At 36.1% G+C, this 21,155-nt stretch overlaps 3 protein-coding genes across 6 annotated transcripts; 1 reads left to right on the top strand and 2 right to left on the bottom strand.

The window, feature by feature from the left end:
* Positions 1-3,143: 3,143 nt before the first annotated feature.
* Positions 3,144-20,758, bottom strand: LOC110925833. Of its 4 annotated transcripts, XM_035987006.1 has the most exons (16): positions 20,439-20,758; positions 20,285-20,356; positions 20,107-20,202; positions 19,142-19,297; positions 17,303-17,476; positions 17,158-17,223; positions 5,633-5,987; positions 5,338-5,553; positions 5,156-5,248; positions 4,929-5,051; positions 4,487-4,852; positions 4,222-4,308; positions 4,000-4,137; positions 3,792-3,914; positions 3,474-3,719; positions 3,144-3,403 (listed from the first exon to the last, which is right to left on the bottom strand). In XM_035987006.1, exons 7-16 carry the CDS (start codon positions 5,981-5,983, stop codon positions 3,275-3,277), a joined length of 1,872 nt encoding a protein of 623 aa, XP_035842899.1. In that variant the 5' UTR covers positions 5,984-5,987; positions 17,158-17,223; positions 17,303-17,476; positions 19,142-19,297; positions 20,107-20,202; positions 20,285-20,356; positions 20,439-20,758; the 3' UTR covers positions 3,144-3,274. The 4 variants fall into 4 exon arrangements, with proteins under 4 accessions (XP_035842899.1, XP_022025352.1, XP_035842900.1 ...); XM_022169660.2 differs by lacking the exon at positions 5,633-5,987 and having other exon boundaries at positions 17,158-17,476; XM_035987007.1 differs by lacking the exons at positions 17,158-17,223; positions 17,303-17,476; positions 19,142-19,297; ... (1 more) ...; positions 20,285-20,356; positions 20,439-20,758 and adding exons at positions 7,549-7,653; positions 8,205-8,514.
* Positions 12,143-14,942, top strand: LOC110924107. The gene is made up of 2 exons (XM_022168145.2): positions 12,143-14,740; positions 14,813-14,942. The coding sequence occupies exons 1-2, from the start codon at positions 12,153-12,155 to the stop codon at positions 14,919-14,921; spliced, it is 2,697 nt and encodes an 898-aa protein (XP_022023837.1). The 5' UTR covers positions 12,143-12,152; the 3' UTR covers positions 14,922-14,942.
* Positions 16,262-16,732, bottom strand: LOC110925834 (protein ALP1-like). Its single transcript, XM_022169664.2, has one exon. The coding sequence runs from the start codon at positions 16,730-16,732 to the stop codon at positions 16,262-16,264; it is 471 nt and encodes a 156-aa protein (XP_022025356.1).
* Positions 20,759-21,155: the final 397 nt, after the last annotated feature.

Below are 21,155 nucleotides of genomic sequence, written 5' to 3'. Positions count from 1 at the left end.
AGGCCAAGGCCTAGCCGGCCCATTACTAATGTTCACTCGAGACCGTGGTCTCGAGTCGGGTTGCTTGTGGTTTCGGCTCATATGTATAACACACACATACCTATATATACATATATACATATCTAAATACACCACTACGTAGATACACATAGCATGTAACACGAAAGTTCACGGGTTTTCATTTAATAAAATATACACACGTAAGTTACATCACAAAAGGTTGTCCGGGTAAAACCCGAAGTGTCACATTATCCCCAAGTTTTAGGAACTTTCGTCCCGAAAGTTAAGGCAGCCACTGTCAAGCTAGTGTAAGTGAAAGCGTTTCAACGGGGTGTCACATCATCCCCCCGTTAGTTTGGAATTTCGTCCCGAAATTCGTTCGTAGCTTCAGTGCTGGGATTTTCGTTAGGGAACAGCTGGGGATATTTGTGCTTCATTTGGTCTTCCCGCTCCCAGGTATACTCTGGGCCACGTCGCGAGTTCCAACGAACTCGTACAAGAGGTATCTGGCTACGTTTGAGGATTTTGATCTCTCGATCAGTGATCTCAATCGGTTCCTCAGTAAAGTGTAGCTGCTCGTCAATCGTCAGTTCCTTAAAAGGAATCACAAGTGTTTCATCCGACAAACACTTCTTTAGGTTGGATATGTGAAAAACGTTGTGTACCGCACTCAGTTCTTCAGGCAGCTTCAATCTATAAGCAACCTTACCGATCTTCTCGGTAACTTCGAATGGTCCGATATATCGCGGATTAAGCTTGCCCCGTTTCCCAAAGCGAACCACACCCTTCCAGGGTGAGACTTTAAGTAGAACCCGGTCACCGACCTGGAATTCCAATGGTTTCCTACGCTTATCAGCGTAACTCTTCTGACGGTCACGAGCTGCCGCCATGCGTTGCCGGATCTGGGCAATCTTTTCCGTTGTATCTACCACCATCTCTGGGCCCGTGATTTGACTATCACCGATTTCCGCCCAGCAGAGAGGTGACCGGCATTTACGACCGTACAATGCCTCAAAAGGTGCTGCCTGAATACTAGTGTGGTAGCTGTTGTTGTATGAGAACTCTACTAACGGTAGATGCTTCTCCCAGTTCTTGCCAAAATCGATCACACACGCTCTAAGCATGTCTTCTAAAGTCTGGATGGTACGTTCAGACTGTCCATCCGTTTGCGGGTGATAAGCAGTGCTCATATCCAAACGTGAGCCAAAGCATTTGTGCATAGCTTGCCACAATTCTGAAGTAAATCGAGCGTCTCGGTCTGAAATAATCGAGGTTGGCACTCCGTGCCTCGAAACTACTTCCTTTAAGTAAATCTCCGCCAGGGTAGAAAACTTGTCTGTTTCCTTAATAGCCAGAAAGTGTGCGGACTTGGTCAGTCGATCCACTATTACCCAAATAGTATCATTTCCGCGTTGAGACCTAGGTAGCCCTGTGACAAAATCCATGGAAATTTGTTCCCATTTCCATTTCGGGATTTCCGGTTGTTGGAGTAGGCCTGCCGGCTTCTGGTATTCCGTCTTGACTCTGGCGCAAGTCAAACATTTGCTGACGTATGTTGCTATGTGGGCCTTCATGCCAGGCCACCAATACGTAGTCTTCAAGTCATGGTACATCTTGTCCGAACCAGGATGTACTGAGTAGCGGGACTTGTGGGCTTCGTCCATCACGAGTTCACGTAAACCTCCAAAGAGTCACTACGCCAAAAAAGGCTTACGGCCACACAAAAAAAGAGTGACCATACGCCTTTTGTCACACTTTTTTTTTTCAACTCAAGTGTGACCAAAGGTCCAGTCATCATAGGTATCATACGGCCACATTCACGTTTAGTGGCCGTAGCAACTTTAAAGTGTGGCTAAAGGGTACCACTATCTATTGCTGGAAATCAGACATTATGTACAATAAGTGTGGCTAAAGGATAACAACAGCTACATGAATTATTGTAAATGTGGTTGTTTCTATTATATAGTCACTTAAAAGTTTGTTTTAGCCACATCAATTAAAAAAAAATGTGGCAAAAAGAGTTGTTGTAATTAAGCATTCCATTTATTAAGTAAGACTAAATGTTTGTAACGGCCACATGAACTCACTGTAAGTGTGACCGTTTTATTATTTAGTCACATCTTTTTACTATAACTATGGCTAAAAAATATTTCTAGACACTAAAAACAACTTTGTGATTTTATATGTGACCATTGTCTAACCTTTAGTCACACATAAAATTTTGTGATTTTAAGTGTGACTATTGTTTAACCTTTGGTCACACATTTTTTTTTTTCACATGACATATGTTATTATTCCGTCACACAAAAGTAATAAAGTGATGATAGCGTGGCTAATGTTTATGTAAAGCTACATGAATTTTTGTGGTTTTAAGTGTGGCAATGGCTAACATTTGGTCACTTATAATTTACTTTCTTATGACATTTGCTATCATTTCGTCACATAAAGTAAGGATAATGTGGCTAATGATTATGTAATGCCACATAAAACTTTATGATTTTATGTGTGGCTATCATCTAACCTTTGGCCACACAAATTCATTTTGTGCATTACAGATGCTATCATTCTGTCACATAAAAAAATCAAAATAAGGATGGTGTGGCTAAAAGTTATGTAAAGCCACATGAAATTTTTTTTCTTTCTAAGTGTGGCTATTGTGTAATCTTTAGTCACACATAATATTTTTTACCCATGGCTTTTGCTAATATTTCGTCACACCAAAATAAACACAATGGCGATGGTGTGACTAATGATCAAGCAAAGCCACATGAAATTTTGTAATTTTAAATGTGACAATTGTCTAACCTTTGGTCACACATAATCTTTTTTACCCATGACAATTGCTAACATTTCGTCACGGCAAAATAAACAAAGTGACGATGATGTGACTAGTAATTATGTAAAGCCACATGAAAATTTGTAATTTTACTATGTGACTATTGTTTAATCTTTGGTCACATATAATTTGTTTTTACATAACGTTTACTATGATTTTGTGACACAAAAGATAAAATGACAATGGTGTGGCTAATGTTTATGTAAAGCCACATGAACTTTTGTGCTTTTAAGTGTGGCTTATGGCTAACCTTTAGCCACACATGTATATCCAAATAATAAAAAACAATAATAAACATGAGAAAACCTAAAACCAAATAATATTAAAATTAATAAACCAAAATCTGTGCACAATAATACCAAAAACTAAACTTCTAATCAAAAACTGTCTACAAATGTTGCAAAAGGAAATGATTGTAAACATAAAATAAGTACTAGTTTAAAGTGTTTTTCTTGTTCTTCTTGCTCCCTGTTTTTTTATGCCATCTAGCGTTGTAAAACATATCTTTTGCTTTTTAGCGACTTGAGTTGTAGAGTTTTGTGTTTGAATGCTTGATAGATTTGGTATCTGAAGCAAAAAACAAGAAAACAAATATCAATAGCTAGAGTAATTAATCATATATTAATAAAGAACAAACCTTTTGGCTAGTTTTGACAAGGTATTTTGGCCAAGCAACAAAAGTATTTAGTGCATCCCCAACTGTTTTGACCTCACATGATTCTACCGGTAGAAATGCTGCTTCTTTTACAACTTTATCAATAGAAACTCTATAGCAATTATCTTGTAGTGGAACTCCATGGATGCTTTGTTTTCCCGTTGACAAATGAATTGTACCATAAGCCACACAGTTGTTCATATTTATAGTATATAGAGTACACTTGATCTACAAAAAAAATATTTTATATTAACATCTTAGGGTTAAAATCAATATAAATATGTATTTCGTAACACATACCTCTAGGACATTTGTTGAATGTGTATTATGTATATTTTCTTGTGATTCCAACTGCGATGATGTCCCAAGAAGTGAAGTCTCTTGAGTAGACAAAACATCTTTTTTTCTAGTTTTCACATTTTCCTAAAAACATTGAATTAATTAAGTTATAGAAAATCAACAATCACACATAAAAACTATAAAAAATACGAAATTGTCAAACACTTACCGTTATCATTTCTTTTTGCACCATTTTAGAAGTGTTAGCATGAGAAGTGACTTCTGTTTGCACTACTTTACTTGATATGTTAGATGTGGTAACATTAGTATTGTCCTTTGATCCAGTACTATTGTTCATAGATTTTACCTACAATTCAAATAAATGTGTTATGAAATATCAATAATTACATGGGAAATTATAAAAAAAAAATAATGAAATTATCATACTTACCGTTGGTGCCATTTCTTTTTGCACTATTTTAGATGCGGTAGCATTGGCCTTATGCTTTGATCCATCATGTTTATCCAAAGAATTTACCTACAAATGTAACAAGGAAGCAATACAGATAATACGATTCGATAAAACAGGGAAAATTTCTAAAATTGTAATGCACATGGTAAATTTATATAAATAGGTTGCTATTTATGGTAGCTAACAATGGTTAACATTTGAAAACTATTAAGGTATTAATTTGCTAATAAAATAAGTCACTTACTTGTGTTTGTGACATTTTGTCTGCAGATAATGAACATATTTGTAAAGTTTGTCCTTGTGCAGCCAGATGAGCTAAAACTTGATTAAGTGTGTTATTTGTTTCTGCCATCTGCATCGAAAGGGACTTAATTTGTTCATCTTTTTTCCCACGCTCAAGTCTCTCGTTATGTAGTTGAAACTCTAGTTGTGCAATTCGTTCTTTTGATGATCCTTTTGTTCGAGGACTCTGCCAATATCTACTAGAAGTCACTCCATAACCAACACCTTTTAAATACCCACCTTTTTCTTTGCCAAATACTAATGTGAGTGCATCTGTGCCCGGATCAAGGTTCACGGATCCATCTTTAATTTGCGTTTCAGTGTCAATCTGTAGAAATTGTTAACAAATAAACATGTATTATAGTAATTAAAAATAAACCAAAAAAGTTTAACGTTGAACTTACTATTTTTTTAGCTATGTCTTTTACATCAACATTCTTGTATTCTCCATTTTTGTTTTCCCTTGCTTTCCTCCACATTAAAGCACGAGAGGGGATCTCATCAACTGAAAGTTCGTTATTTTGTACCTTGTAATATATACAACAAAAATAACGGACAGACACATCAGACATACAAACAAAAAATCATTATAAGCACAAAAAAAAAAATTTAATTGAAGAAATGAAGTTACCAGTTTGTCTCTTAGATAAGCATACCCTCCTCGTCCCAAGTGATGTTCATAAACGTATTTTGATCGTGCTGTTTTTCTCTTATTTGACACATCCTTACAACAAAATTTGTAATTATTTCATTAGAGTTTAAAATTATATTTAAAATAAAATAATGATGAACATTAGAATAAAAGAATAAAACCTTAAACTCGTCTGATTGTGTATATGTTACAAACTTGTCCCAGTCTGTTTGCTCCACCATTGAACGATACCTCTTAGGAATTCGTGCAAGTTTCTTTGGTTTACCTAAGTTAGGTACTATGTATCCCGCATACACTTTTCTTCTAAAATTTCGAAGCAGGTCACCAAGCCGAGTCATTACAAAACGCCTACGACATGCATCAATGTCATAAAAACGCTGCAATATATAATACAAGTTGTATGTTAGTCACATGAAAATGTAAAAATACATTTATAATTAAGAGAAAAGAATTAACCGTTATTTCCTCCCACAATTTATCCTTTACTTCTGTTGGCACTGTTTTCCACGCTAAAAACCTAAATCCGACATATTCTCTTACTAGGTCTCCCAAAAAACTAGAAAATTCTGATCTATATTCCCCAGAAAACTTCTGCAATTCATCAAACGTAACTTTGTGTTTTTTTCCACCCGAGTTTGTAAATGCTGTTCGCATTTTTGGTAACCTGGTCAACCCCCTCTTCCGTGTTTTTGTTTTGTGTGCTGTCAAATCCATATCCGAGAAATCGCTTTCAGATTCACCTGTCAAATCCCTATCCGAGAAATCGCTTTCTTCTTCAACTTCCATGATTTCTTCTTCAACTTCCATGATGCTAGAAATGAGTTTGACAAAAGTTGTTATTATATACAATAAAGAGAATGAATAAATTTTCCATAAATGAGAACTGGAACCGGACCATTTAAAACTGGTTTGGAACCGGGTTAAACGGTTCTTATTAGAACGGGTTGTCAACGAAATCTCAAATTAACTAATTTACACCCCTTTTCACTTCAACATTTTTAGAACAGCCTAGTGCTATTAGGTGGGCTGGTTTTTGCTTTTGAACATATTAAAATAAGTATGCGAACTTATAAAACATAACAATATCAAACAACGAAGCAGGGGTGAGCAAAAGGTAAAACCCGACCCTACCCGACCATTACCCAACCCGACCCGAGAACCGATCAAACATAAAATACAGAACCAATTCACTACCCTAAATATAGGGTCGGTTCCGGTCCATAGGTCAAAGTCGGGTTTCACCATGAAAAGAACCGAGAACCAAAACTGGATCTATATTAATGTTTTCACTTTCATTGCTAAAGTTATGTGTATTTCCTAATGTTTTGCATCTGAATCCGCAAGAGACGATCCAGTATCGTCTCTCTTGATGCATTTTAGGGTGGTGTTTGGATATGTTAACTAGAGCTAATCACGTGATACTAATCATACTAGGATAAATGTAATGAATCAGGTTGTTGGAGATAGTGTTTGAACATGTTAAGCTATTTGAGGTTGTAAGTTGTAACCATCAGAGTCAGTTGGAGGATTTGAGTTTGAAGATTGTGGAAGGGTGTGGTAGGATCCGGGAGTTGAAGGAGACGATTCGGCTTTTGGATGTGGATTTGGTGGATTCGGCTCGGCAAGTTCAGGATCTGAATCTTACTAGGAGTAATTTGCTGGCATTGCAGGAGAAGCTTAGGCTTATATTATATGTTAACCAGTCTCTTGCTGCTCTTAAGTTGGTATGGAACCACATTGTTATCATTATTAACAAGTATTTGACAGCTGTTTTAGTTTTTGAAGTTAGTTAATGATTTATGGTATCCTGCATTCATACATAAGCTAAACTATGAGTTGTTATGCCTGGAAAACTATCTAGATTATAGTAGAAATGTATGTTAACAAGAACTAGGAAACCCAAGAGAACCGAAGCATCATTGGCTTGTGGCTGCCAATTTGCTTCAATGATGCTCTGATTATCTGATCAAGAAACGAGAAAGAACAAGCAGCAAGGTTGCTTTAATATACTTTAACTTAAATGAGGGATGATATGTACAGAACTCAGCTAGTGAATATTAAGTGTGTAGGTAAAAGTGATTATGTTATCGTTTTTTATTATTTGTAGTCAGAATGATATGTTTTGGAAAGGTTATTATAAGAGAACTGATTATTGAGACAACTATAGTCTTATCTACCTATCCCTCACTTTTAACAACTGATTTTCTTATTCACTTAATGCTTAAGAATGTGGAGAAATCGGAAGATAGACCATAGAAAGATGCTGGAAAATGAAAAGGAGACCTACATTAAATAGACTAGTCATGTGAAAAGTTTAGAATGTAGATGTGTTAGTATATGGTTTGGCTTGCATGGCAACCAATATAACTTACCGATTTCATCCAGAATAGTTTCCACAATTCTTGAAGTTTGGTTTAAAGTTACAGCTTCCACAAAAGTCATGCTTTAGCCTTCCATTTTTTGAGATTCTGTTCATGCTATTATGGTACACGCTTGGTTTAAAAAAAAGAGGAGCACACAAAAGATAAGGTCTAAAATCGAGGCGTGAACATATCGGCGATATATCACCAATATATCGCCGAGATTAACTGCTTAGCTCTAGAAACAAGTATTGTAACCTGAATAGCATCTCAGACTACTAGCACAATTGATCATGATTAAAGATTAAAGAGCAGATTGTACAATGAATATACAGATGATCACTACGGGTGGTTCTGAAACTTGCTGGTAACTGTAAGTTAATACCAGAATATGAAAATTGCTAAACCGATACCTACATAAGTATCTATTGCATCTCAGACTACTAGCACAATTGATCATGTGTACCCTTTAACATATTACTGTCCACAAATCATTGAAAATTTCAAATTCAAAATCTATACAAATGGTACATATATAAGAAAATGTCATAATCGATACCTACATAAGTATCTATTGCTCTTCATCACGTTCTGATATCCAGCATTTAATAATCGTGTCAAAATCAAATGAGTAGCCTTTTATCATTTCTGAGCAAAGAAACACTAACCTGGTTCCCAGTTCGATTTGACGTGGTAGTATTCAGTGGTCTGATAGCCTGCGATGGTAGGGTTCTATCTTCTATGCGATGATCAGATGGAGAAGTAAGATGAAGATGAAAATAGAGTCGATGGATTGGATGTGATGCGGCTGAAGAATAAAAAACTAGGGTTTTGTTAATTTGAGGGAGGGAAAGCGGAATTGGGGGCGGGAATAAAGAGCGGGGTATAGTAATGTTAAAAAAAAATCAAAACTATATGGTAAAGCCAACTTTCAATTTTGACGGAGTTTTAGTTATACAATTGACTTTCAATATTATACTTACAACATGATTAATTCACGTTTTTTCCTCATAAAAATTTATTAGTTAACAATTATAATAATCACTAGGTTAGAACCCCGTGTATTACACGGGTTAAATAAATATAATTTTATATACTAAATTAAAGCAATTATTTTTTAAAAATCTCGTTTATTAAACGGGTTGAACAAATGTAATATTAGATATTAAATAATAAAAAAAATTATATCTCTAAGAACCTCATGTATTGTACCAGTGGCGGACTTACAATGTTAGTAGGGGTAGCACGGGCTACCCCTCAACCCCGTCTCCGTAGTGTAAAAATAGGATCAACACCGGAATCTAACTGTACGGGCTTATCAATTTCGTTACCAGAAGAAGAACCAACAGGATTAGGGTTGAAAAATTTTTAAAAAAATGCAATATGAAACTAAGAGATAGAATAATCGATATTTTTTTATCATAAAATATGAGATAAAGGTAAACTAAATAAAAATGTGTCAATTTGGTAAATAATAATATTAAGTATGAAAAGGTAGAAAATTACAAATGTAGACATCTTCAATGAATGACACGTGTCCAAAATCAGGTTTCTTTTATTATATAGTATAGATGTGGGTGGGATAGATCCATTCACATCATCTTCAACATTATAACAAAACTTATATTACAGATGCAAAAGTGATAAAGATTTTGTAAGTTTAACCTAAAGTAAATAAAACATTAATGGTCTTTTTAGTTATAAAACACAAATGAATAATGTTAAATAAAACAAAGATGCAGAGGAATAACCGTTAGATTTCCGTCACCGGCGACGGAAAACTTCTGGCCAGCCAAGGCGGCGGCCCCGATGCTTGCGGAAAACCACGCAATTGGACAACCATGGTACAGGGTTTTTTCTCCAGAGGTCGAATCAAGGTGGGTGGACGAAGAAGACGGGAGGTCCCGATGCTTGCGATTGCATGCAGATCGGTGCTAGTTAGAGTTTTACACCAGAAGGCGGTGACGCGACTCCGGTGGTTTTCCTCAATTACTGAGCGGCGGTTAGATTTTAAACCTGATCGATTGTTTGTCTCTTCATCTTCTCGTATAATGTCGATCGGTGCTGGTTATTCTATACCTCGAAAACTGTAATTAACCATCAGTTGGGTCTAATTGAGCATCATTGTGTCTATTTGATCACCACTAGGCTTAATTGGCCATCACTGAGCCTCAACAACTCTAATTGACCTTCATTGAAACTAGTTTACTATCGTTGGGTCTAATTGACCATCATTGAGCTTAACAACCCTAACTGGCCTTCATTAGGTCTAATTGACCTTTATTAAGCCCAACTAACTATCATTGAAGCTAGCTGACAATCATTAGACCTAGTTGACTTTCTTTGGGCCTAATGGGCCATCATTGAGCTCAACAACCGTAATTAACCATCATTTGGCCTAAATGAGCATCAATGGGTCTATTTGATCACCACTGGGCTTAATTGGCCACCAATGTGCCTCAACAACTCTAATTGACCTTCATTGAACCTAGTTTACTATCGTTGGGTCTAATTGACCATCATTGGGCCTAATTGACCTTTATAAAGCCCAACTAACTATCATTGAAGCTAGCTGACAATCATTAGACCTACTTGACTTTCATTGGGCCTAATGGGCCATCATTGAGCTCAAAAACCGTAATTAACAATCATTGTATCCTCTAATATCGGTACCTTACCGATACCTACTTTAAAGGATTTTCGGTACCGGTAGTTTCGGTTCCGGTCGGCAGAGGCGTCTCTAAGAATTCACGTACCCTGTTCGAGCTCGAAAAAATATGCCCATCCATAATATTTTGTAAATGGACCTATATTGGAATTGTTATGTGTTTGTTTACTATTTAAAAAAACTATATATATATATATATATATATATATATATATATATCGGATTTTTTTAAATTGCGTGCCCCTCTTAAAATCGTGTGCCTTGTGCAGAGGTCCTCTCCACACACCGTCATAGCCGCCCATGCCGATTGATACTGAACTCATCCCTAGCCTCAACAACTCTATTTGAATGTTCATAGAAAAAAAAACCACTATCCTAAATCTTAGTTAATAGACAAAATCATTAAAATTTCATATTATGAACCAAGGCTGACATATTAGGAACAATTAATATGGTGGGGAATCATAAGTGATAGATTTTAATATTAAGGGGGTGTTTGGGATTGCGTTTTCAACCTGATTATTTGATTATTGCGCTTTGAAATCGCAAAAAATCTATTTTGAGTGTTTGGTAAAAAATTAATAAAAAGTGATTTTTTACGTTTTGTAGAGTTCAAAACGTGATAATCCATAAGTAGGTCACCCCTTGCTGCAGGAAAACGTAATAATCCAAAAACTGATTTTTTACGTTTTCACTTATTTATTTTTTTTTAAATATATATACTTGCCAAACACTTAAATAGTTGATTATCTGATTATTGTGATATCAAACAACATAATCAAATTCAAACAATGTTGATTATCTGATTGTTGTGATATCAAACAACATAACCAAATCCAAACACTATCTTTCTGCAGCACGTTTTGTTACAGCTAATTATCTGATTCTGATTATTCAAAACGCATAATCTATTTTCAAAACTCAACCCCAAACACTCCCTAATATACATCGCAAATCTCAACCAATATTAAGAGATAGATTTTATGTTAATAGCAAATCCCATCCCATATTAATCGTATTAGCATTATTGGGAATTAATACATAGGCATAAGGGGCGGTACAAGAAATATATATAACCCGCCATATTGTTGATCATTCGCTGCCATATATATCATCCGAACCCTACTGTTACGAAAATAAGGCTGCACCATACGGAATTAGAAGGCTGCATCATCTTGAAGAATTTGTTGGTTAGGGTCCTAAGTTCAAGAAGAAACTCTGTGATCTACGATTGCATCCCTGTCTTTCAGTGAGGTACTTCAACAATAAGAATTGTTGTATCTTTTGTTTTCCACTTTAATTAGTGTTTTACTTAAATCAAATCTGTGGTATAGCACAACTGAAACAATGTAACAATAATCAAAAACTCATAATTTACTATATTTAAACAATGTAACAGTAATCCGAAATGTTCAAACAACACACCGAATCACACCGAAACTCGTCCGAATCACACCGAAACTTGTCTGAATCACACCGAAACTCGTCCGAATCACACCAAATCACACCGAAACTTGTCCGAATCACACCGAAACTCGTCCGAATCACACCGAAACTTGTCCGAATCACACCGAAACTCGTCCGAATCACACCAAATCACACCGAAACTTGTCCGAATCACACCGAAACTCGTCGGCAACCACGTCCAACGGTGGTGCACCGTAGCAGCCCCTCCCGAGTTTCTCTGCATACTTATGATGTTTCTCTACATATTTATGATGTTCCTCTAATAACCTTCTTGTATTAGTTGAAAGGTGTTCAACTAATTTATGCATGTTCTTTAAATACAGCCCTGTATTTATTGCTTGGTCGGTGATCAGGCAATAAAATTTGACAATCATAAGCATGCTTATATTATATGATGTTTCGATCTCTACATACCTTGTCGTATTTTTATTCTAATGTGTTTTTACTCTACTATGCTTATGTACCAGGTCGTGATTAAAGGATGGATAAGTCTTGGATGTTAACCGATAGAACCAAAAAACCATATATGGATGGAGTTGCAGCATTTCTAGATTATGCAGTTCGCAATTTGAAGATGTCGACGAACATCGACCAAAAAAAAACTAAACAAAAAACAAAAATTCCATGTCCATGTATAAATTGTTTAAACCACTACTCTCTTCCTTTGGATGAAGTGGATCATCACTTGTTCAATAAGGGAATTGATCCAAATTATACAAGGTGGATAAAACATGGAGAAAAAGATGAGCCAGTTAAAAATGTGCTTCATACAGAGTATTTTGACACCGAAATTCCAACAGATGCCACGGAAACAATAGAAATGGTAAATGCCACAGAAGATAATTTCACAGAGGACTATGTGAAGCTTCAGGAACTACTTGTTGATGCTGAGAAGCCCCTTTATAAAGGATGTCCTAACTTCACAAAGTTGTCCGCACTAGTTCAACTAGTCAACTTGAAGAGTAAGCATGGAGTCTCAGATAAGTGCTTTACTGAACTTCTAGTTTTGTTGAAAAAGATGCTACCTGAAGGTAACGAAATGGTTAACAATACATATGAGGCAAAAAAGACAATGAAGGCAATGGGTTCAGGATATACAAGGATACATGTATGCATCAACGACTGCATTCTTTACAGGAAGGAGTACAAAGACTTGGTTGTATGTCCAACTTGTGGGAAGTCAAGGTGGAAGGTGGATGAGAACACTAAAAAAATGTATGAAAATATTCCTGCAAAGGTAATGTGGTACTTTCCCATAATACCACGATTGAAACGACTCTTTCAAGCTAAGAGTATAGCAAAAGATTTATTATGGCACGCCACCAGTTCCAAAAAACCCGGTGTTTTACGCCACCCATCAGATTCACCTGCATGGCAAGCCATAGATAACCAATTTCCCGAAATTGCTGACGATCCAAGAAATCTTCGGCTTGGCATTTCCACAGATGGGGTTGACGTAAATAGAGGTAATAGAAATCATAGTGTTTGGCCGGTTTTAGCTGTCATTTACAACCTTCCGCCTTGGTTGTGTATGAAAAGAAGGTTTATCATGCTTTCGGTACTAATATCGGGAACGCCTGGAAACGATATTGATGTGTTTTTGGATCCTTTGATTGATGATCTACAACTCTTATTTGAAGAAGGAGTTGAAACATATGACGCCTATGCACAAGAAAAATTTATTCTACGTGCAGTTGTTTTATGGACGATTAATGATTACCCTGCTCTTGGTACACTATGTGGCTGCCCTTATAGTGGATTCCATGGTTGTGTAGTGTGTCGAAAAGAAACTCAATGTTGTAGACTTCCTTTCTCATCCAAGCAGAGTTATGCTGGTCACAGAAGATATCTACCATATAACCATCCTTTCAGAAAGCAAACGAAGGCGTTCAATGGAAAACAAGAATGGGGAACTACTGCAAATCCTATGACCGGGGAAGAAATATTCAACGAGGTTAAATACGTTAAGAATATATGGGGGAAAGGATTTAAGGATAAAGTGTCAGGAATCCTAGAAACTTCTACTGGAAGAGGGGGGAAGACAATTAAAAGAAAAAGGAACACATCAAAAGAGGGTGATAGTTCAAATTCCGGATATAAAGAACCGACCTATTGGAAGAAATTCAACATATGGTATCGACGACTTAGGTATTGGCGGTATAATTGTGTCCAACATTGTATTGATTTCATGCACATTGAAAAGAATGTGGCTGAGAGTATTGTCGGAACATTGCTAAACGTTCCAGGAAAGACGAAAGATGGATTGAATGCTCGATTGGATCTGGCGCATTTTGGGTTAAAACAAGAGTTGCAGGCTAAAACACAAGGCAACAAAACAATACTTCCTGCAGCATGTTACACATTAACGAAAGATGAAAAAGACAAGTTTTGTGAAACATTATACAGCTTAAGGGTTCCACAAGGGTATTGTTCTAATTTTTCTAGTTTGGTTAATCGAAAGGATAGGAAACTTGTGGGACTTAAATCCCATGATTATCATATGCTTATGCAACAGTTTTTGCCCATTGCAATACGGTCTATCATGCCGGAACCCACAAGATATGCTATTATCAGGTTTTGCTTTTTTTTCAAATCAATATGTAGCAAAGAAATCAAGGTAGAAGAACTAGATAAGTTGCAAGAAGAGCTTTGTGTGACACTGTGTCTGCTCGAGAAATATTTTCCCCCATCCTTTTTCGATATTATGATTCATTTAACTGTGCACCTTACTAGGGAGGTAAAATTATGCGGGCCAATATGCTTTCGGTGGATGTATCCCTTTGAAAGGTGCATGAAGGTTATTAAAGGGCATGTGCGAAACAAAACTTATCCAGAAGGATGCATTGCTGAGGAGAATATTGCAGAAGAAACAATTGAGTTTTTCAGCGAATACCAAAAAAACATGAAGACTATTGGCATTCCACCATATAAGTATAAGACATCTGAAAATGATAACGGGGAAGGAAATCCTTTGTCAGCCGGTAAACCAGTTCTAGTTTCTCCGGAACTCTCATTGAAAGCACATTTCTATGTATTGCAAAATACGCCCGAAATTGTGCCTTATATTGAGTAAGTATAACTAACATGTTTTTTTTTTACATTAGAATCTATCAAATATGATACTAATTTATGTACTTGTAGACAACACATGACCTTTTTGAAAAACCGACATGGTGGTAAACCACAAGCGTGGCTGGAGAAAGAGCATAACACAACGTTTGGTCACTGGTTACGTAACAAGGTAATTTAAATTTTAGCATAATATTAGTTTTTCCTTTATTGTAGTTTGTGCAAGGTGAATCTCATCCTAGTAATGAAATTTAGGTTGAAGAAGAGTTAGCGGTTTCCACAGAAAGTGTATCAGAAACCGTAAAGTGGATTTCACATGGAGCACACAGCAACGTATTAAAATACGATGTATATGAAATCAATGGCTATACATTTCGTACAAAAGCTCGTGACGGTGGAGTTTACCAAAACAGTGGGGTTGGTGTAGAGGCAACTGACATGCACATTTCTAAAGAAGTAGTAACCTACAGAAAAAACTTCTATTATGGGGTATTACGAGAGATCTGGGTACTAGATTATCATATTAAAAGAATTCCTCTTTTCTTGTGCGACTGGGTTGAAAATAGAAATGGGGTCAAACAAGATAGTCTTGGTTACACGTTGGTTGAACTTAACAGATTAGGCCACAAGGATGATCCGTTCATATTGGCCTCACAAGCACGACAGGTGTTTTATGTTAAAGACCAGCTGGATAAAAAAATGTCTATTGTCTTTATGACACCTCCCAAAAACTATAGAGATTCGTATGACGACGTTGATGAGGAATTTAGTACTGTAATTTTTCCTCACAATGATAATATATTGCCACGTGTAGATCCACTTGACATGGGTAATGAATCCCGCGATGATTATTACAGAACCGACTGTAACGGTATAGTTTTACGTAATGCGGATTGAAGCATGTCATTGTTATCATTACATTAGTCATTTTCTTTGTTTCTTATTTAGTGAATAATACGTAAAAATGCTGAATTGTAATGTTTTGAATGATAATATTAGAACCTTTGCCTACAGTTGTCTGAATGGTCAGAACAGGTTTCGGGTCGGGTCGGGTCAGGTTAGTTAAAATAAAGTTTTTTTAAAGAGAATGTACATCAAGGGGCAAATTTTTCGGGTTAAAATGGTTCCGGGTTGGTTCGGGTTGAGAACAATCGGTTGGAGAATAGTTGATAAAAAAAGAACGAATTGATTAATGTCTTTTAATCTTCCAACGGGATTCTCAATGGTATTTGCTTAATGTCTTTTGTAACTAGACCGTCCCTGGTAAACGAGATGTTTAGCCACTAGATCTAACAAACTTAGCTGCATGTACAAAAAAAACATAACAATGGAATGTACTTGTATGTTCCTTTATGATCATAATCTATATAGTCTTATAGTTGGTAGAAAAAGTGAAACATAGGTAAAAAAAAAACATGTAAAACTTGGTTCTTGACAGTTTATATAAATTCAAGACAACATATTACACTTTAAGAACAATAAATTTGCTACAATGAAAAACAAAGAGGTTACAAACAATCACTAGAGCCAATCTTGCTGCTGCAACTTCTTCAAAGCACGACTAGAAACTAACCTGGTTGCTAAATGCCTCTTATTAAATTCAGTTTGATCTTCATTCAGTCCTGCATCATGGTATGGAGTCGTCAGCCATGGAAGTATCCGAAAACCCGATTCTCCAACTACATATTCAGGAATCGTTGTTCGTTTAGAAAGTTCTCCTCTATTCCCGTTTAGCTTCTCTCCTTTCTGTGCCAAACGTAACATTTCCGATTGGTGAAGGACACCGTTTTTAGTCATACGTCCCGGGAACCCAGAAACCACATCAACAAACCGCATTGTCGGGTCAACGATCACCTGTAGTTTCATACTGTTGTTATTACTCTTGTCGAGCCACACACCGGTTTCACCTTCAGACTTGTGTAGGTGCATCTTTAGATGTGTGGTCTCAATGACCCCACAACAGTTTGGCATTCCACTGAGCTTCTCAAACATTAATTTCGTTTCGGCTATATCTAGGGGCCATGAAATATGCTCGAGGGCGTGTGGTTCCAACGCTTGGACGAACTCCCATGTGACCGTGTCAACGCTATGTTAATACATTTGATACATACACACTGCCCCTTGATGTACAATCACTTTAAAAAAACATTTTTTTAACCGACCCGACCCGAAACCCGTTCCGACCAGAACCCGTTCCGACCCGAACCAAAACAACACTTTTTTTTAATTGACCCGTTTTGACCCGAACCCGTTTCGACCCGAACCCGTTTTGAACCATGACCCGACCCGACCCGACCCGTTTGCCAGGTCTAGTTTTATGTTATTAGTCGCGGTTTACTAACCTGCCGCGTCTAAAAAAACATGGACCGCGTTTGATAGTCAAGTGTGTACTAGTGATATACGATACAGAGACTTACACTGCAATCTCATCAGTAGCAGTTCCCTAATTGCCACGACCAGCACCTTCAGGCTTAAAATCAGTACTGCAAACCAAAAGACACACTTAAAAAAATATGATGAGCTATAGAAGTAACTTAGTCGTTTTATTAATAAAAGTAGAACCAATCTAAAAAAGTTCCTGGCTACGCCATTGCTAGTAAGTTGTTCATGTTGTTAGCTTTTTGAAGACTTGAAACTGAAGTGGCGAGACAGACAACGTCCAGCTTTGGGCCCGAAACCGGTTTCATTGGTTTTTAACGTTGCACTCTCAACTTTCAACATGTAGCATCAAAGCAGCTGAAAAGGCAGCAAATATACTTTAGTTTTTAACCAGCAAACATAATCAAAATTTACAGCCAAGATCAGGTTTTAATTAAGCACCATCCCAATAATTGACAACGGACTAAAAACATCAACCAATTTGGCTAAAACTTGAATGACAACAACTGAAAACCTTACCGAAAAAACAACAAAAGTCAAACAATGACTGCACTTATGAAAGTCAAAGTTACAAAACAATAAATAGTGTATGCAGATTCAATTGCGGATACAGTCTTACAAAAGTCAAAGGAACATGGGAGTTGATTACAATTAAAAGTCAAAACAATGACTATAAACAACCAAAAGTACATAAAATGTACGAAGATGATATTCGAGAAAATAAAAGTATACTAAAAGCCTTACTGTCACAGTACGTGACATTGCAAATAATTTTATAAATAAAAGTATGCTAAAAGCATTACTGTCACAGACCGTGACTTTGCAAATAATTTTATACAGTAAAAGTATACTAAACGCATTCCAATAAAACGACAACGGATCCTCAACTGATTGCGCACCTGCAAAACCGATGCGCATGCACAAAGGGCAATATTGTAATTTCGTGCCGGCACACTGTAGCACCAACATTGTTCTTTAAGATAGATATAATATAATGTGCTCTAAAGTTCTAAAACCATACTTATATTAGTATATAACATCAAAAATTATAAATTACCATGAAACAGGCTGATATAATTCCTTTAAACTAGTACCAAAAGATAATAAGTTAGTCTAAAAAAGGAAATTTCAACAAATAAAAATTATAAAAATATAAATAAAGGGAAAGCAAAACTTGCGCCAAGAGTCTTTTGGCAATTCATTTATTGCTTAGAAATTAAACAAATTTGCTATTGACTCTATGACGATTCATTTCTTGCTTCAAATTAAATAATATGCTAATCACATTATTAACTCCACATTTAAGATTTAACCACCCAAATTGACCAATGAAATATGCTCATATATAAAAAGAAAACTTTACATTAACCTAAAACCCTTCACTCTATATATATATATATATATATATATATATATATTCACAGAATCCATCCTATTTTTTATTTTATATACTAAATGGGTCAACCCGTGAACCTAATGGGTTTGACCCAAAGCTGACCTGTTTAGCTAAATGGGTTCGTGGGTTCGAACTGAATTTGACCCGAATCCGTTTAGGGTAAACCCAAATCTAATAAATTCTCGTTCGGTTCATGTCATGTTTTCGGGTCGAGTAAAAAATTCACACCCCTACCTAAAATCCTAATTCGCCAGGTGAAACACAGTTTAGGGGTTTTCGCCCATCAACCACTACCATCCCGACACTAACCTGTGTTAAGCAAAACCCAAACAACCGCCAAACAGTAAAAAAGGTACATATAAGAAACCAAGAATTTATATAAACCAAGAATGTATTTATCATATGTCTTTTTTCTAAGTGAGGCCTAATCTTGACAGCATGATGAACCTGAATGAGTTGAACTTCTTTGGTCATTCGAGTTATAATTTCCACATACAATTTACAAAATGTCAAAGCAGACATAAGAAAGAGTTCTCATGCACAGGGTGCTTATGAACTAAACACTTTATTAGAATATTGTAAACCATAACTAAGAACATATGTACATCAAAAAAGATATTGCCTACCACAATAGCATTAATCTCCGCTCCAGTGATTTTGAGTTCTTTTGGGTTGAAGAGAAGCTTTCCCCTAGAGTTCTACCAAGTTTGGGCAGAAAAAAAGGTGGATGGAACATCACTGGTAGCAGCAGGTGTACGTTGCTTTAATCTGAGTCGTTGAAACTGCATGATAACTTAATTAGTTGATAATTATTCTTTATTCATCTTGTTTGGTTATTATTAAAGCTAGCTTGAAAATGTAATGCACTACCAATTGACCAGCTATCTGTCTACAACTAACTTTCAGTTTGAAACCGATTAAGGTTTAGGAAAAAAAAACAGTTTGAATGCACGTAAGTTATGTAATATATTTTCCGTTTACCCACAGATTACATATGTAATCCCAATTTTATTTTGTAGCTCAACCCAACAAGACACCAATCTCGACTCTTGAGTCCATATTGCCGATAAAGTTGGAGGCGTGAGAGGTTTCACACATCCAACCTATATGTTTCTAGTTGAAGATAAAGATTACATAGTCTTCAAACATTTTAAGTGGGACCCGCTTTCCATCTAGTTCTACTTTGACACTCTTTCCTCATCTTTGTTCACACAAAGACGAGGAAGATGACATGAAGTCAGAACTTTGAAAACCTCAAAATGATGTAGTAACACCAATAGTAAGTGGCACATGCATTTCCAATACCAGCAACAACTAACTCAATAAGAACAAATAAGTCTAAAATTACAATCATTAAACCAACAAATAAACAATAGATACAATATATACATTCTCCTCATCCGATATGTATTCTAGTTTTCACAAATAATCAATCTAGTAACAATCCATTTGATTCAAATTCATCTATATTTTTCATATTCATCTAACACACATCTTAAATTCATTCAACCAATCCAACAACTCAACAACATAACAAAATAGCAATTAAAAACAAACAATTGATATTGTTAAGACTTTATAACAACAATACCTTTAATAGCCTCTCTCAGGTTAAATCCAAGACCAATACTCTTCTGGAACTACTTCCCCATTTCCAGACCTTTTTCCTTTGCCGCTCTTCTTCGAACTAATAAACATAACACAAAGCCACAATTCACACAAAAATAAACACACTCCACCAACAATCAAACAAAATATAGCACAATTACCTAAACTTAGAGGTCTAGGGTCCGCTTCTAACCAGATGAAGACTTTCGGTTGCTTCAAAAACGCCTTCTGGTCTGCGAATAGATGCAGGAAGCAGAGTGGATCACGAGAACTATTGATATTGTAAAATAAGATTGTATTTGAGTAATAGCTTACTTCTTCGGCCAGTGTTGATCAGATATTAGAACCTTTTGCAGTGGTGGTTATAGGTACAGAGAAGAAGAAGAAGAAAGAAACCCTAGATAACTTGATTCGGTTTCTGATTTAAACATGTGTTATTCACCACCGTAGGAAACGCCAGCGGTTGCGGAGATATCACCAAACCAATTCAAGCCCTAGATCTGTTTGCGTGCTTTAGAAAAGCTTGAACCCTATGCTGATGTTATAAAAAAGAATTAGGATACAGACGACAGTGGAAGAACGAATATCAACAAAGAGAAGCAACTGAGAGGACCACTGGAGACTTCGCCACATATAAAAATTTGAATTGTGACTATTAATTTCTTATACCCACACTAGAATGTTTTACCGTGACCATTAATTTCTTTTAGCCACACATAATAACTTTAACTATTATCATAAATTACATATATCTTTGTTTTGTTCATTTGACTTAAAACACTACTTGTTGGTCACACAAAACAATATATGTGGTCATATGTATTAATTTTTAGTCACATCATCAAAAAAGTACCATGACAGTTGGTCACATTTAACCACACTATTGAAGGTGTGGCCGGTAAGTATTATATTTTTTTTAAAGTGTAGCTAAATGTTATACAATGGTCACATGAAGCAATTAATTGTGACCATAGACTATTAATAGTCACATATTATTTGTTTTCCCATGACCATTGATTACTTTTTTAGCCA

Source organism: Helianthus annuus, chromosome 17, assembly GCF_002127325.2.
Source record: "Helianthus annuus cultivar XRQ/B chromosome 17, HanXRQr2.0-SUNRISE, whole genome shotgun sequence".
Taxonomy (NCBI): Eukaryota; Viridiplantae; Streptophyta; class Magnoliopsida; order Asterales; family Asteraceae; genus Helianthus; species Helianthus annuus.
Note: the sequence above shows the minus strand (reverse complement) of the source record. Positions and strands in the feature narration are given on the sequence as shown.

Coding starts and splice junctions, on each gene's coding strand:
- LOC110925834 (XM_022169664.2), bottom strand. CDS start 16,732: ATGTTTGAGAAGCTCAGTGGAATGCCAAACTGTTGTGGGGTCATTGAG.
- LOC110924107 (XM_022168145.2), top strand. CDS start 12,153: ATGGATAAGTCTTGGATGTTAACCGATAGAACCAAAAAACCATATATG. Junction 14,741..14,812: donor GAAATTGTGCCTTATATTGA/GTAAGTATAACT, acceptor ATGTACTTGTAG/ACAACACATGACCTTTTTGA.
- LOC110925833 (XM_035987006.1), bottom strand. CDS start 5,983: ATGGAAGTTGAAGAAGAAATCATGGAAGTTGAAGAAGAAAGCGATTTC. Junction 5,052..5,155: donor CTTATCTAAGAGACAAACTG/GTAACTTCATTT, acceptor ATATATTACAAG/GTACAAAATAACGAACTTTC. Junction 4,138..4,221: donor AAAAAGAAATGGCACCAACG/GTAAGTATGATA, acceptor TTTGAATTGTAG/GTAAAATCTATGAACAATAG.